Source organism: Primulina eburnea, chromosome 8, assembly GCF_022965805.1.
Source record: "Primulina eburnea isolate SZY01 chromosome 8, ASM2296580v1, whole genome shotgun sequence".
NCBI lineage: Eukaryota > Viridiplantae > Streptophyta > Magnoliopsida > Lamiales > Gesneriaceae > Primulina > Primulina eburnea.
This window is the reverse complement of record NC_133108.1, coordinates 4,419,078-4,436,600: the sequence shown is the minus strand read 5'-3', so window position 1 is coordinate 4,436,600 and position 17,523 is coordinate 4,419,078. Positions and strand designations below refer to the sequence as shown.

General features: G+C 35.1%; 2 protein-coding genes across 5 annotated transcripts; both read left to right on the top strand.

The window, feature by feature from the left end:
* The first annotated feature begins 676 nt into the window (after positions 1-676).
* On the top strand, positions 677-13,052 carry LOC140838573 (mitotic checkpoint serine/threonine-protein kinase BUB1). 4 transcript variants are annotated; one of them, XM_073204988.1, is made up of 14 exons: positions 677-846; positions 936-1,086; positions 1,577-1,734; positions 1,851-1,941; positions 2,479-2,589; positions 2,672-2,759; positions 9,845-9,948; positions 10,032-10,103; positions 10,182-10,271; positions 10,347-10,504; positions 11,426-11,486; positions 11,562-11,696; positions 11,785-11,906; positions 12,653-13,052. In XM_073204988.1, the coding sequence occupies exons 1-14, from the start codon at positions 776-778 to the stop codon at positions 12,840-12,842; spliced, it is 1,602 nt and encodes a 533-aa protein (XP_073061089.1). In that variant the 5' UTR covers positions 677-775; the 3' UTR covers positions 12,843-13,052. The 4 variants fall into 4 exon arrangements, with proteins under 4 accessions (XP_073061089.1, XP_073061088.1, XP_073061087.1 ...); XM_073204987.1 differs by having other exon boundaries at positions 1,577-1,765; positions 1,855-1,941; XM_073204986.1 differs by having other exon boundaries at positions 1,577-1,771; positions 1,855-1,941.
* Positions 13,053-14,002: 950 nt separating this feature from the next.
* LOC140838571 (ADP,ATP carrier protein 3, mitochondrial-like) lies at positions 14,003-15,997 on the top strand. The gene is made up of 4 exons (XM_073204985.1): positions 14,003-14,167; positions 14,325-14,693; positions 15,049-15,420; positions 15,520-15,997. The coding sequence occupies exons 2-4, from the start codon at positions 14,358-14,360 to the stop codon at positions 15,817-15,819; spliced, it is 1,008 nt and encodes a 335-aa protein (XP_073061086.1). The 5' UTR covers positions 14,003-14,167; positions 14,325-14,357; the 3' UTR covers positions 15,820-15,997.
* Positions 15,998-17,523: the final 1,526 nt, after the last annotated feature.

Sequence of the window (17,523 nt, the reverse complement as noted above, 5' to 3'; positions counted from 1 at the left end):
TATATATATATATATATATATATATATATATATATATATATATATATATATATATATATACATTTTAAAAAGAAAATTTATTGAGACATTATATACCCAAATATAATTACATTTTAAAAAACATTTATAAAAATATAATAAAATAATAACATACTACTTAATAAACTTGAGGGCAAAAACTTGTGTGAGACGGTCTCACGGGTCGTATCTGTGAGACGGATCTCTTATTTGGGTCACCCATGCAAAAGTATTACTTTTTATGCTAAAAGTATTACTTTTTATTGTGAATATGGGTAGGGTTGACCCGTCTCACAGATTATGATCTGTGAGACGGTCTCACATAAGACCTACTCAAACTTGAGACCCTTGAACTGATTATATTATAATTGGTTTGGTAAAATTTTATTTAAAAGTATAATTATATCCTCATTTATTTATATATTTAATTATATTTTTAAATTTTTAGATAGTTTGTCATTTTTTTAAAAAGAAAATTTATTGATTTAAAAATAATAAAAATTTTCATGTTTAGGTAAATATTTTAACAATATAAAAACACAAGTATGCAAAATATAATTAGTTTATATTATGGTAGTTAGTAAAACTAAATAACCTTTTCTATAATAAAATAAAATAAGATATTATACTAACAACCCAAAAAAAAAAAGCATTAAATCGATAACCTTACTTCCCGCCCGCTTCAGATTTCGAAAAGTAAAGCAGCCATCTCCTCTCCTCACCTTCGAATTACAGAAGGAAAACTGAGCAATCGGACATGGCTGTCATTTCACCGAATCCGGCGGTTATATCCACCGACGATGGGGATCCGCTCTTACCTTGGCTCCGGTGACTCTCCAACCTTTACTTGCATACACAATTTACATTCTCGTACAACATTGAGTCATTCTCCTCAATTACTACCTTTTATTCTTCAGTTCCATCTATGAAGCAGCGCAAACTGTAGATTCAGTTCACGAGGGCGATTCCAAGAGCTTTGATGAGCTTTTATTGAACTGTATAGGTGCTTTCAAATCCGATCCGCGGTACCGGGACGACGTCAGATTTCTCAAGATTTGGTTTCTATACGTAATATTTACTCAATCCGATTCATGAGTTTGAGTGTGTCATGTTCACGAGCTCTCAACAATGTTATGATTTTTAATCTAATTTGGTCTGCAATTGCTAATTCGAGATTTTGCTCTTGACTATTTTCTATATTATGCGTTTCAATTTGCTTTGCTTTGTTATCGTGATATTGATATAATTTTAATTTCTTTTGAAAGTGCAGGATTTCCCATGGTTTAAGTTCGTAATTTTTGTGTTTATGTTTGTATTTTTATCAACATTTTTCTTTGCTGTTGAATTTACCAGATCGTTCATGATTTTGCAAATCAGTTTTTGAAATGCTTCTATGATAACAATGTTACTTTCAAATTCCTGTTTCTATGGATTACATTGGTTTTTTGTTATCTTTTTATTTTGAAATTATATGTTTTAAATTTGAATATATGATCTTGTAATTCCTAATTTGTGGGTTAAATTTTATGTTTTTTGTGCTTTTTTGTATCAATGCTAGATGGATGGTAGGTCTGACTATGAACGAGTTTTTGGTGAAATGGAGGAGAACAAGATTTGTATTCATAAAGCTATGCTTTATGAATCATTTGCATTGTTTCTAGAACTTAAAGGCAGGTTTATTGATGCTTCAATGGTTTATCACCTTGGCATCTCAAGGTTCTTCGAGCTCCCTTTTCTACAGTCACATGTACATGTATATATTTTGTGAATTTGAGTGAAAGAATTTTGAAATAAAATTATTGTCACTGAGAATCGGGATCTATTTGTGTCAGGAAGGCAGAGCCATTGAGGAGGTTAAAGAAAGCACAGGTGTTGTTTCTGGAGAGAATTTCGGTAATAGTAACAAATGGTTCATTTCAAAAGGTATGCTTCAAGTTAGTTCATGTAATTGTGTCTATTGTATAGAAAAGTAGCGACAGAAAACAAGTTTCCTAACAACTAACATAGTGCTATTGTTTTGTGGTTGTAGTTTCTTTAGAATATGATTAAAGATTGATCATCTTTGATATATTATACTTGTCCTAAGGAGTAATAATGAAGTTAAATTAGTATAACAGTCACCGACCTTTTTAAGATAAATTAGCATTACAGTCGGTGACTGTTTTATCATCTATTGGATAAGTATGCTACTTACAATGTGTGCTACACTTCCTTAATTAAACATGGGGACTATTCATATAAATTCTTAATCCAACATGAAAACTTAAGAGTTATAGGACACAACTTGGCGATTAATTCTAATTATCATCTCTTGCCTCCTTCATTGCTGCATATCTGTGTAATTATTGAGAAGTCACAATTAATCACACAACATTGATCCTTTTGATTAATGATTCAGTAAGAATCTGGTTTTCTGAATGAACAAAATGCGATTCAGCCGACTTCATAATTTGTTTGTAGGCTAAAAATGGGGACACTCGTGATGTTGAAGAAAATTTTGTTAATCCTTGGTCAGTGGCAACCATAAAAAACCTATTGAAGGATCTGCATTCACAAGTCGTACAGTATGAGGTGAAACACTTAGGTCATTAGTTCTATTCGAGTTTTGCCATTTTCTGTTATAGACAAAAGGAAGCAACAGACATTATTTCAGGGATACCATCCAAGTAACAGACCATATCCTGGAAAAGTGGCACTATCCTCGCTTCTGAATTCAGGCAGGAACAAATCCATTGATATAGGTAAACAAATTATCTTGGGTACTTGCACACATTAATTTATAGTTCTTCTACTATCATGTGAGCACATCGAAGACTATCCTGCAAGAAACTTAGTATCTGTGAAATGCACACACACATATTAAATCTTTTGTTTATCTTAACCATGTGGAGACTGATTTGCTCCCCTTGGACTCTCGACATTCATTTTTCGAGAATTGATCTTTGGTTAGTTCTAAACAATGATATTGTTCAATCTATAAGTTCTAAAACAAATAATTCATGCCCATTTGATTCTAGTAGGAGGGGTGGCTTATATAATCTCAATGCTTCGCACTCCATTCTTTTCTACAGCTAAATGTTTATATTAAATTTATATTGACATCCATAAGAAGATTATTGTTATTTGCATTGAAATCGATTCCCCGTCAGATCTTATTTTAAAATACTGTTTTCCAGTGTAATTATATTTTTTAAGATGGAGGATTTGATAATTTAGATCCAGAAAAAAGGATAGATTCCTTGTAAAACATTTTTTTTTAAAACAAAAGTTACTTTTAAACACTTTTTGTTGTGATGGTGGTAGGGGGAAAATAGCTGCACCGGGTATGCTTGACCCCATAGTTGTCAATCGTGCGTAGCACCCCGTAACGCAAAGGTTGTATGTGGCTAGAAAGCATAGCGAATAGCGTAGCGAGAGTTATTTGAAAGTAAAACGTCACAAGTATATAAATATATAATATATAGCATATAATAACATCAATTCAATAGTTCATGCTTAAATAACGAATATATAAATTCAAAGCATATAAAACCTCAATTCTAATACTAGAAAAACAAATATAAAATTCATCTTCATTTTCTTCATTAAGATCAAGACTATCTTCTTCATTTGAAATCGAATAATGCTTGGCATCATTTTCTTCATCAAGTCGAATTTATCCTCTTCATCTACAAGATTAAGTGTAGTAGATGTTTCTATTGGCCTTTTCTCTCTAGACTTAGATGTGGGTGTAGATGTGGTCGCCTTTGAGGCCTGTGTAGATGTAAGGGTCGCCTTCAGGGCCCTTTTGGATTTCCTCAACGTATAAGGAGTTTCATCTACTCCAACAACATCTGCAATATCTTGCCAAGTCAAATAATCACCATCATGAGCAAAGTCAGGCTCTTCATCCTTCAGTCTCTCTACCAACCATTTATTGTCATCATCTACTTCGCTCTAGAGCCTGAGGCGCTAGGCGCAAAGCGAGGCTCGCGTCTTACCGAAGCAAGGCGCACATTTTTTATTTTTCTAAAAAATATATTTATCTTAGAATAATATATTAAAACATGAAATAATTAAGTCACAATGTCATACAAAACAACAAATAATTAATAAGTTCATAATAATAAGTAACACGATTAAAATTCTTCAATCATCCACACTTCTGTAATTATGTTGCAGTATTCAAACTTCTGCTCTTGTCGCCTTCTAATATTTAATTTGTTAACTGTGCTGCTAGGGTTTAAGGTTGGGTTGGGCCTTTTACATTTTAAGTTAATATTTAAAAAAAAACAAAGACTCAGTTACTGATTTTTTTTTAAAAAAGGCAATCTCAGGCGCACCTAAGGCGCGCCCGAGATCCCTGCCAAGGCAAACCCAGGCGTGCGCCTGGGCTCGCATTTGTAAATCGTTGCCCCTGGGATTTCCCCAGGCATAACGCCCGCGCCTGGTGGCGCCTCTCGCCTCGCTCGCCTTTGACAACTATGAGGCTTACATGTTTAAACACACTCCAATTGCGATCACAAGTTCACAACCATAAGAGCCATAGTTGTCAATCGCGTGTAGCGCCCCGTAGCGCAGAGGTTGCCCGTGGCTATAGCGCGTAGCGAAGCGCGTAGCGAGGGCTATTTGCAAGTGTAGCGCCACAAGCATATAAATATATAATATATAATATATACTAACATCAATTCAATCTTTCATTCTTAAATAGCAAATATATAAGTTCAAAGTTAAATCATCACCATCATGAACAAAGTCAGGCTCTTCATCCTCCAGTCTCCCTAGCAGCCATTCATTGCTATCATCCACTTCAGTCAATATGATAGGATCGATGGTATCACGACAATCGTATCTACGCCTCAGAGCTCTGTTGTATTTGATGGACACCAAATCATTCAGTCGTTTTTGCTCCAATCTATTCCTTTTCTTGGAATGAAGCTGCACGTGGCACGAGAACAAATTTTTAAAACTTCACAGTAATAGAAAATAAAAATTGTAATATTATAAAAACTTACATGTTCAAACACACTCCAATTGCGCTCGCAACCAGAGGAGCTACAAGTGAGACTGAGTATCTTTTGGGCAAGTTTTTGCAACTTTGGTGTCGAAGCTCCATATGAGTTCCACCATGCAGCTAGTTAATAACATTAGTTATAATATCTTTTAAATCCTCCCGCAAGATGTTGTTTGAGCCTTGTTATCCCACCTTTTGTAACTTTTTGGCAAAAGTTGCATAATATTCCATCAGAAATCTTGTCTGGATTAACCATCCTCCCATAGTTCCATCCAATATCTTTTTTTCTCAATTCTTCTTGTAGATTTTCCATCTTATAAATCTGAAATTAAGAAAAATAAAATTTATTATACATTGAGGAAATCCAATAAGCAAATGGCAGTAGATTAGTAGCTAATATTCCAGAAATCCAATATTCCAATAAGCAAATGACATTAACTAATATTTCATAAATAGAATCAATATTCATTTGCTACAGCAAGTACAAAGGCAATAACTAATATTCCAATAATCAAATGGCAGTAAGCCAGTAACTAATATTATAGAATCAAAGAGCTGCAAGCTTTTGGAACTTTTATAACCAGTTTAGAATACAATCAATATATATGACAATTGAAATGATGGTCAATACATCTTTATGCTAGCTGCATGCAAGCTTGTACAAATTTTATGATCCATGTAGACTAAATCTAATATATTTAATAATACAAATGATTATTGATACATCTCTTTACCTTCAAATTTTTTCAGACGTAAATTGAAAAAATGTATTCCATTAAATAAATAAGCTCTTATATATAATTTGCTAGCTGGGAGTAAACTTTTAATAGACAATATAGTCTGGATTATCAACTTATAAGCACATAGAATTAATACCTTATAGAGATTGTTCATCTCAACAAGGTGTCCAAAAAAATAAAAAATCAGAAGGAAAAAAAAAAGAAGAGCAGAATATTACCGATGTGCAGCAATGCAAAACAGTGTCCAGAAGTCCGGTGGCCGGCGGTCGACGGTCGGCGGTTGGCGGCCAGATGTCCGGAGGTCGGCGGTGCAAGGCAAGCTTTCTTGGGCGTGTTGTTGATGCTTGGAGGCGTGGAGAAGTGGAGAAGAGACGCGATGTATAAACTGTCTGTAGGTTTGTGCAGAATGGGCCTAAACATTTGAGCAACATGGGCCTAAATAATTGAGCAACATGGGCCTAAAATTGGCAGTATGAAATGGGTCGAAAATTGGGTGAAAAACTGGCCACAGCCTTCTTCAACATAGCGCGCTATTTCATCGCTACTGCAACGCCCAAATAGCGAGGAAAGCGACGATAGCGCTCGCTATTTGCAAGAGGCCTGTGCGTAGCCCCCTGTAGCGACGGGGCAGCGCTACGCCTCGCTACACGCTATAGCGAGCGCTACAAGCGCTATTAACAACTATGATAAGAGCTACAAGTGAGACTGAGTATCTTCTGGGCGAGTCTTAGCAACTTTGTTGTCGAAACTCCATATGAGTTCCACCATGCAGCTAGTTAATAACAATAGTTATATTAATATTTCTCATTGAATTTATTTCAAAAAAATAAGGAAAAACTTGTCCTTTAAACATATTTTCATACATGGTGATAAAACTTTTCTCATTTCGAAATTCCTTCTCAAAACACCTTCGGCTTGTTTCTATTTTAACAACAATGTATGTATTTTTCATTCTGCCTCAGGATCATCAGTCAACCTACTGATTGCATTGTACAACCCGTTATCTACTTCCTCATCTTGTTCTATATCAGAATTTGAGTTAAAGAACTCAGCGTTACAAGAAATAACTCGTTGCATGCAAGTCTTGATGGAGCTGCAACTGCCACCTATTGTCAATTATCTCAAAAACGACTTTTGCTATTTTCTCCTTAGCCCTATTCATTGCCTCGTATATATAACCCATGATAGGCTTCTTCTCCCCATCCACCAACCAAAGTACCTCCAATAATGGGCCACCAACTTTCATAGCATAAATGATATAATACCAAAACAAAGGCATCGATATAATTTTCTCTACTTGTTTGCAAGTCTGTTCCTTCGCGAATTTTTTTTTACTTCAATTTTCTGAAGTAAACATCTTTCTCAAAGTTGCTTATGCTACTGAAAGCTTCTCATAGTCAAGAAACCAGTGGCAAAACGAGTTTTAGCTGACCTAATAAGGTCTCTTTGGTCGGTGAACTCTCTCATCATGTTCAACAACATAGTTCGGTTGTAAATATATCCATTAACACTGACTGCCCGCTCAAGTGCCCTCTTCGAATCCTGCATTTTGAATATGTCCTCAAACATCAAGTCCAAACAATGTCCTGCACACGGGGCCCAATGCAAGTTTGGATATTTCTCCATTAACTTATTTCCTGTAAAGAACAAAAACATAATAGGTTAGTTAATCAAACTAATTAATAAGAGTTAAAAGATGTTGTAACTAATTATGTTAGATTTTCTCACCGGCATAAACATTATTTGATTCAATGTCGGCGACCACTTGAACGATATTATTCACCCCGACTTTTTGCACAAACTTGTTAAGCCACTCAAACATCTTCTCATGAGTATTAGAGTAGCTAGATGCATCGACTGATTCAATAAGCATGCTGTCTTTTGGGGCATTCACCAAGAAATTGATAAGTGATTTTCGCTTTCTATCTCTCCACCCACAAGTCATTAAAGTACAATTGTTTTTCGCCATCTCCTTTTCATTTTGTTTCAAAATCAGCTTTGTGTGGTTGATCTTCTCCTTTAAAAGTGGTTCTCTCACCTCATGGTAACTAGTGGTTTCATCCCAAGACCATATTGTCCAATTGCTTCGATCATTGACTTGAAGTTGTCATATTTGACCGCATTGAATGAGATCCACGTAACATACATCTACCTTGCAAATTTTTTAATTGCATCAGACCTCGGTTTTTGAACTTCATTAAATCGGGGTGCTTTACCACCTTGATTCTTCGCGTCTAGCTTAAAGAAAGCATTTATAGGACCCAATTGCCGTGGTTTTTTGGGCTGTAATATTGACGAATTGACCAAGGAAAAAATTGATGTCGACCGATTTCCACGAGAGGGATCCCCGTGTGAATCGATATCATCTCCTTGCTCTTCTATGTCAAAAACATCATCAAAGTGAGGTATGGAATTCATGACAGTTTTTTTGACTAACTTTTCTTCAAAGTGATCTTTTCTTTTCTATGTCAAAAACATCATCAAAGTTAGGTATGAAATCCATGACAATTTTTTGGGCTAACTTTTCTTTAAAGTGATATTTCATTTCTTGCTTAACACATGTTGGAGCTTTTGGTAAAGAATTTTTATTTTTAAATTCTCCAACAAGATGTTGTTTGAGCCTTGTTATTCTACCCTCTGTAACTTTTTGGCAAAAGTTGCATAATATTCCATCAGCAATCTTGTCTAGGTTGACCATCCTCCCATAGTTCCATCCAATATCTTTTTTCCTTATATTTTCTTATAAGTTTTCCATCTTTTAAAGTAAGGAAAAAAACTTTTCATTGTAAGTATTGAAATATCTTAAAATTAAGGAAAGTAAAATTTGAAAATCATTGAAAAACCTTTAATAGAATAATTAAAATCTGAAAATTATTGTAAATGCAGAAAAATAAAATTATTGTAAAATCTGAAAATTATTTAAAATTTTTTCATTGAAATATCATACAAGACACAAAAATGAAGCAAGAAATGTAGAAAAATATAATTTCCAGGAAAAGCCTAAGTCCATGCCAAAAAAACCAAAATCTGAAAAAAAAAAAAAGCAGAATATTACTGGCGACGACGTGAAGTACTAAGTACGGCGGCCGACAGCCCAAAGTCCGGCGAGCCGCAAGCAACAGAAGAGGAGAATATGTTGAATTGTAGAGTTTATGTCAGGGTTGATTGGGTGAAGCGGAGAAGATTGAAACAGAAGAGGAGAAGCAACATTGAATTGAAATAGAATTAGTCCTAAAAATTGTGTAAAATGAGCCTACAATACATGCATTATTTTAAAAAAATGTTATGTAGCTTTGTTTTACGTTATCGCCGCTATCGTCTCAAACGCTATCACGATGACAGCGACGATAGCGCTCGCTACTTCAAAGTGCAGTGCGTGTAGCGCCCCGCCACGGGGCTTCGCTACGCTACGCGCAAACGCTCATTATTGACAACTATGCTTTACCCGGTGTAGCATCCACCATTAATTTGGTGTGAGGCCCCACGTCAAATGAATGGTTATTCCCCACCGAGTGAAGCACACTTGATCGAGTTTACAATTTCCCGTGGTAGGGCTCTCCTGTTTACTAATATTAAATAAAAATTCAAGGGAATGGGGCATTTCTGCTGTCTTCTTAAAAGTAGGAAATAGAAGGTTTCTACTCCTTTACATGTGGGAGCTGAGCTCTAGGCTCTAGCCATGTAAGTGTTGTATACTTCCTTTTGGCTTTAAGCAATATTTATTTAAGGTAACTTAAGTTTCAAGGTAATGCGGTCCGGAGTCGAACAGGACTGAATTTGCTCTCAATAAATCTAATAAACTAAAATTTAGATATAGCGCTCATCAACTCACAAACTTCAGTCTCCTTAGAAAGCATCTACCAAAAAACCTCTATAAAACCAATTAAGATGGCTTAAGAACCTGTTATCTGCCAATCTCTTAGTCTTTGTTTGGTTGTGTTCCTGAACATCATCAATATGAGTACTCTAATTTTAAGACAAACGGGCGTGAATGTCAAGTACTAGTAAATTTCCTTTTGTTATTATTACCATCATACTAGGCTTGAAGGCTGTCTGCTCGACTTCTGAGTATTTTGGATTTATAATGCTTAAGGTGGAAACAAGTACGAGATCAAAGGGTGTGCAGGTCAGGGTGGATTTGCTCAGGTGTTTAAAGCATATGTCGACAGCAATCCTGATGATGTTGTTGCCCTTAAAGTAATTATACATCTTTTTTCACCTTTTACGAAATTGGAGTTCACTGTAAGATATTATTGATTCCGGACCTTCCAATCTGACAGATACAAAAACCGCCCTTTCCTTGGGAATTTTACATGTACCGGCAACTTGATATGCGGATTTCAGAAAACGAGGTAAATGAACGTCTTGACAAAAAATCTACATGTAATCTATTTCATAAAGTTGTTTCTCATTATAGCTCATTTTTTCAGAGGATCAGTTTTGGTTTTGCTCATAGATTACACCTCTATTCTGACTACAGCGTTCTGGTCTCTGATTATTTGTCTCATGGCACGCTTCAGGTTGACATACATTTATTCATCAGGTTCACGTTGTAAAGCTTTTCCCCTTACACCGTTCATGTTAAAATTCTGCAGGATGCCATAAATTCTAATGCCGTCATAGGGGGGTCTATGGAAGAAGTGTTATGCATTTATTATACCATAGAAATGCTTCAAATTCTTGAAACATTGCATGATGCTAAAATTATCCACGGTGACTTTAAACCTGATAATCTGCTCATCCGGTATTCCAGGTAATTCAACATGTTGAATTACCAACAGGAGGCACTTTATCATTTTATGATTAGAAGCCCTGGGCTTCGAAGACTTGATTTACTTGCGTCCTTTTGCTAGATTTCATGGCACAATTTTACCCAATTATCATACGTGTTAGTATTTTCTTCGCAAGACAGATGTGCATTACTTCTAATCTACTTACCTGGAACAAGTGTATCTGAGCAGTATATCTTCCTGTTCTTCTGGACATTTTCAACCTCTATTACCCCTTTCTGTGTTAAGCTTGTTAGACTGTAGATATAACAGTACTTGTGGATATAATGGAAGACCAACGAAGTGAAGCTTTTTTTTTTCGGGAATAAATTGAAGCATTTAACTATCTTACATTTGTAAAAATGTTATCTTCAAAACTGGGAATTAATTATAGCACCTTATCAATGTTGTTTTCCCTTTTTAAAAACATAGCTTGTCAATGTATATGACATCCGTTAAGACTCCATTGTGAAGTAGTGTGAAGATTATAGTGGCGTAATTCCTGAATTTTCCTCCAAAAACCTCCTTTTTTGGTCTGAATCTCCCGCTAAATTATATTCCATAAATCAAATTGAATCTCTATTGCCCACGGCCACACTCCAACCTAGTACTAGAAGTTGAAATTGTGTAAAACATAGGAGTAAACATTTCCGATCTCATGAAATTAGTTGCCGAATGATGTAATTCTGTTTGCCTTTTTCCCAATCTCCAAAATACAGATCACATCTCTGTTTGGTAAAACCTTTTCCTGAAGTGCGAAAGAGAGTTATCCTCCCTTAACTTCTTCTGGACGTTGTAGAGCTTTGTTTGTGTTATATTATATTCTCAAGTAGTTGCACAGTTACACTTCATGGTCCTTCTTGAGTGTTTAGTCAAATTCATAACTTTGCATAACTCAATGCTAGGGTTGATCCAACCGAAAATGCAAATGATTTCCGCAAACGTACTGGATCTTGGCGTGATCAGGTAATTTCCAAATTCCTTGTGTGCATGGTTATTCAGTTGATATTGCTACATTACAAGTCAGGTTATATCCATCAGGGTCTATGCCTTGTCGATTGGGGAAGAGGAATCGATTTAGATCTCTTTCCGCAAGGCACTAAGTTTGTTGGAGATAGTCGAACTTCTGGCTTTCGTTGCCTTGAGATGCAAGAAAACAAGCCTTGGAATTTTCAGGTACATTTTACATAATCAATCATTATGAATAGTCCTTATCAACACTTATATATAACTTGACTGTTCCTTTTTCGGCATTTGAGATCAGGTGGACTTGTATGGAATGTGTGTTGTCGTTCACTTGATGCTTCACAATACATATATGGAGATTGAAAAAAGATACTCCTCTGACGGAAACTGCTTTTACCAACCTAAATCACACTACAAAAGGTTTGTCCCATCTTTCAAAATCTTTAAATATTATTGTCATGGAGTATGAATAATCCACTAATGGCAGGATTCTAGATGGGATATATGATGCTAAAGGCATCAGATTTGTAGTCCTATAAATCCTTACAAACTTTCCACAAGTCCGCGTGAGACAGAGCTATCACAATCGCTAATCTTCAGAACATGATGCACTCATTGCAACCTAATATATTAGGATCCAATAAATCTATACATGTAGCACTATATCTTTTAAGTTCAAATTGCAGTTCTCATGAAAACAACACTTTTTCTTGGGTAATAACTTGTTGTTCCCACCGATGACCTGTTCTACTATCCATATGTAGCTGCATGGACCCATTAATGAGATCCTCCCACTAACTGAACTTCACAAACATCCCATTCGTTTCCATTTTCGCTTAGCGAATTTACAATTAATTTACTAAAACTTTTATTTATAATCTGATGCGGGACATGATTATCACGACTATCACATTCTCTTTGGGCTATCATACCATTTATCACGTGCCAGAGTTCACAAACGTGTTATACTTAAATATCACACCAAAACCTGCCAAATATGGTTCATTTTGTATATAGATTCTTTTGTCAAAACTCAAAGCTCTTAACTAGTTCAAAATATTTATTTGCTTTAAAATAGAATTTTAAAAATTAAGTTTCCCTTGCGTTCAAAGTTTGAACAAGTTTTGATCCATCTAATTTATAGTCTTCAAATTTTTGTATTTCAGATATTGGAACATCCAACTCTGGAAAGATTTGTTTTTGAAGTTACTTAACATGGATCCAAATGAAGATCACAAGATATTGTTGCGATGTTTGAGGGAGTCATTCCAAGATTACATGTGCTCAGATCCAAAGCTAATTAAAAAGCTGAAGCAATTATTGGTAAAGCAAAGAGCATCCTTATGTTCTGCTTAAGGCATTAAACTTCTATCCTCAACACCTTTGTTGTAGTTAGTCGAGTCTTTGGTATTAGGCTAATATGGTTGTGTTAAGCAGTTATTATTAGGTACATGTTTTCCAAAGTTATGTTTTATTTTTTATAGAGTTCAAAACCTGTATCCAACCATTTAGTTCTTGATTCTTGAATTGTGCTTGTGAGCGATATTCATGATTAGTTTAAGTTGACGATATAAGATAAAAATTTCATTACATCGTCACATTTTCCTTCAAATGTAAGCCAACACCATAAGTTGCCACTCGCTTAATAATCTTAAAAAATATAAGATAGAATTAGAGAATATATGAAAAATTTCAAGGGTTAGATTCGTCGGATTAGTTCATTCTGCGGTAAAAAAAAATTGGCAGGCTAGATCACTATTTTAGTGTTGTTTGAAAGTGGGTCTGAATGGGTCAGTTCGTTTGTGTAGTGTGCTGGGCGGACCAATTTTTTAAATTTTTTTATCATATTCTTTTAATGATTTATATTATTTATAATGGTTTACTGTATTAGATTAAAATTGAAATATTTATATTATTTATAATGATTTATGTATGTCGGTTGATAAATTTTGAAAGAATTATATTATTCATAATAATTTATGTCAGTTTTTTTTTTTAAAAAAAAAGTTTTGACATTTGTTTTAAAATTTTGGCGGGTTTGGATTCCGGTTTTCCCAACCCGCCTAATTGGCGGGACGGGGTGGAGCCGACAAACCGGTTTGACAACTCCACTACAAATCGCAAATGCTATCCTTACTGCTTCGTATCCAACTCAATTGTTCTTTTCACTAAGACAATAATGATCATTCGAACCAAATAGGAAATGAAGAAACCAAATTGGAGGGTGAGCAGGTTTATTCTAGAAAAATGAAGAAACCAAATAGGAAATGACAAAGCTAACGCAGGCGAAGTGTTCGTGTCCAATTAGGAATCCTCATGATATCAAATTTGACTTGTATTTTCCAGTTTAGTTGGGGTAGAATGTTATTTTCTGTAGAAGTTAAATCTGACAGCGATATTACATCATATTAAAACACTATTCGAATTTAAATGTTAGGATTTGCATTATAATATGATGTAATTATTACAAATTAATTGCATAGCTGTCCTAGCAAAATAACTCAAGATTTCATTCTCCCACTTTCAACTTAACTCGTCGACAGATATGAATCGTGGGTCGAGAAAATTCAACAGAAAATTCAAATCGGTGGCTAAGAAAAGTATTGCAGTTCGAATTGACTGGTTTATATTATATATATTGATAAATATTCAGCTTAAGGATTCGTCAATATACGAATCAGGTACCTGAATATCCTCTCTTGTTCTTCTTACATGCATTGAATTAATTTTTAAGAAAATTCATTATTTTTGTTTGATCCTATGTCATGCTGTTTATGTCTCACTCGCAAAATGATGTGAACTTTCTAACCTGTTCTAATTGTTTTTGTTTCTAGCTAGGATCTTGTCAGGTTAGCATAATAAGTAGAAAACATGGTGGATGGTACGCTATATCCATCTGTAGTTCAAAAGTTGCATGCTCAATCTTTTCTTATACGGGCTCCAGCGGAGAAAGATAAGGGGTTAGCCACTTTTATGACGGAGTTTTTAATGGGAGGTGTGTCTGGTGCTGTATCGAAAACCGTGGCTGCTCCGATTGAGAGAGTGAAACTGCTAATTCAGAATCAGGATGAGATGATCAAATCTGGGAGGCTGTCTGAACCATACAAGGGAATTTCGGACTGCTTCGCAAGAAATATCAGGAATGAAGGTGTCCTTTCTCTTTGGAGAGGCAATAATACTAATGTGATCAGATACTTTCCTACACAGGTTAATATATTGACAAAGTCACGGCTTTCCTCTCGCTCTCTTAATTAGCTGCTTCATGTTATCTTCATAGATACAATCTTCATGGAAATATGACCGAATACTTATTGTTATGCCAAAGTTAATCATTTACTGCATTAATTAACAAAAATACCTGTCCCTGGGTTGGAGCAGGGACTGGACGTGCGTAATATTAATTGTAGGATCAAGTGATGACCCAATTCCAAGAGCGCCTGAGTACTGTACCCCTTGTTTCTCAGTTGTTTCTTGAGAAGTTTTTGTAATAATTTTATATGCCCTTTCTCAATATTGATCCGAAAAACATGCACTATATCTCTAGTTTCGTGTGTATCTGCAGGCCCTTAACTTCGCTTTCAAAGATCACTTCAAGAGACTGATTAACTTCAAGAAAGACAAGGATGGTTATTGGAAGTGGTTTGCAGGGAACGTGGCATCGGGTAGTGCTGCTGGTTCGACGTCCCTTCTGTTTGTGTACTCCCTTGATTATGCCAGAACGAGGTTGACAAACGATGCCAAGGCTGTCAAAACAGGTGGTGAAAGGCAGTTCAATGGCTTGATTGATGTTTACAGGAAAACGCTTCAATCGGATGGCATTGTTGGACTATATCGCGGATTTAACATCTCTTGCGTTGGAATTGTAGTTTATCGTGGTCTTTACTTTGGCCTTTATGACTCTTTAAAGCCTGTTGTTCTTGTTGGCCCGTTGCAGGTTAGTAGGCTTCAATTATTCACATTTTTTAGCACGCATCATGTTTTGTTTTGTGAGTTAAATGTCTTGAAACTGGATTTTGCATTCTAATATCTACAGGATAGTTTCTTGGCAAGTTTCTTGCTGGGATGGGCTGTGACAAATGGTGCTGGTTTAGCTGCTTACCCAATCGATACGGTGCGTAGAAGGATGATGATGACTTCCGGGGAGGCTGTCAAATATAAGAGCTCCATTGATGCATTCTCCCAGATCATCAAGAAAGAAGGACCTAAGTCCCTATTTAAGGGGGCTGGAGCTAACATCCTACGAGCTATTGCTGGTGCTGGTGTGCTGTCTGGTTACGACAGATTGCAGCTCCTTGCCTTTGGCAAGAAATATGGTTCTGGTGGCGGTGCTTAGCACATTAAAATTGTCGATTCACACAACTATGTTACATTTATTTTTTCCTCTTGTTCATGATTTTTGTAATAGTACTAAAATATACGTACGTCGCACGTGAAAAGAGTTTGATGTCATTGTAAGATTTGTTCCAAATATTATGAAAAATTAATAAATAATTCGCTATAAAATTCAAAATGGTTGAATACTTCAATACAAAAACTTTGTTGCCATAATTTTTAAACCTTTACTTTTAACATTTTTAATTACCACTCATTTTAATTTATTCCTTTATAAGAAAATTAATTTTTAGACTACGAGAATTATATAATATTATTGATTGAATGTATTTCAAACATACTATTAATATATTTGAACAACATAACTGATTATATACTTATTTGGTTTATTCTTTTACAAGTTTATTATTTATTAATTAATTCATGATAAACTGACCATCATCAAACTTCTTAAGAAATTAATTAAAAAAATTAATTTATTTCTTTAATACAATTAGTAAGTAGCCATGATTTCTAGTGCTTACTGCTCTCCTTAGGGGGTGGGGATACCGTACCGTACCGAAAATATCGGTATAGAATTTTTCTATACCGATATCGATATCGGAAATTCGGTATATCGCACATTCGATATATCGAATTTTCGGTATGAAAAAAGTTAACGACACCGAAAATTTTGTCGGTATACATGCACCATAAACCTAATTTTAAGGTTGATATGATGCCGTACCGAAATTTTCGGTATACCAATTTTTCCTATAAATTCGATATTTTTTCGATACGCTATTTCGATATTTCGATATTTTTCCCACTTCTAGCTCTCCTGCTAATTTTTCAGCCTCATAAGCATTATTTTATTGGGTGCACCAATTCCAAACTTTCACCCAATACGGGTAATAACATCATTAGAACAACAACAACGTCACATCTTAATAAATGCAATTTGGGAAAATTAATGTAAAATTTAATAAATTGGATTTTTAGAATGAATAGTGGGTGTGATAAATCTTTTAGAGGAAAAATATATTGTCGGATTTTTGTGTGTAAATATTAATGAATAATTATTAAGATGCTCTATATAATTCTTTATATATTCAATAAAGACATAATCAAATAAAGTCAACTCAAATAAAAAAATTTACTTAAATTACTGAAGGTGAATTAAGTTTAAATATACTTAAAAGCTATAGATAGGAATAACGGTGAAACTCAGATTTGTTAAATCATATAACAGTTCAAACATTACCGTTCGATCAATTTTTCGACGGAGACAATTATTACACCCAGTGATACCCCCATTAGGATCCGGGTAGGAGCGTCCAGGTAAGTCTACCCGACCGGTTGAAGTTTTCAGTTATTAGCCCGGGTCCTCGTAAAGTGGACCGGGTCCTTCTCATCTTTCCTGGTAAGTTTCCCGGTTGCATAACCACTTGGGCAATCTCGAGAATAGCACCATCTCGATAAGTGCACCACACTCGAGTGCAATCATTACAGGCCATCCCATCTGTCAGAACAATTTGGGCTTGGAGTGTCCGAGAAGTCATCAGAAGCTAGTATGGTAAACCGACTTAATAGGTGACGCAGGAATCAAGGTAACTACACATTCCTCACCTATAAATAGCAGGTATTAATATCATTAAATGATCCTGAAAAACCTTTGAACTTTAAGCACTCTACGTATTTCTCCTCAAATATTGTTCGAAGTTCA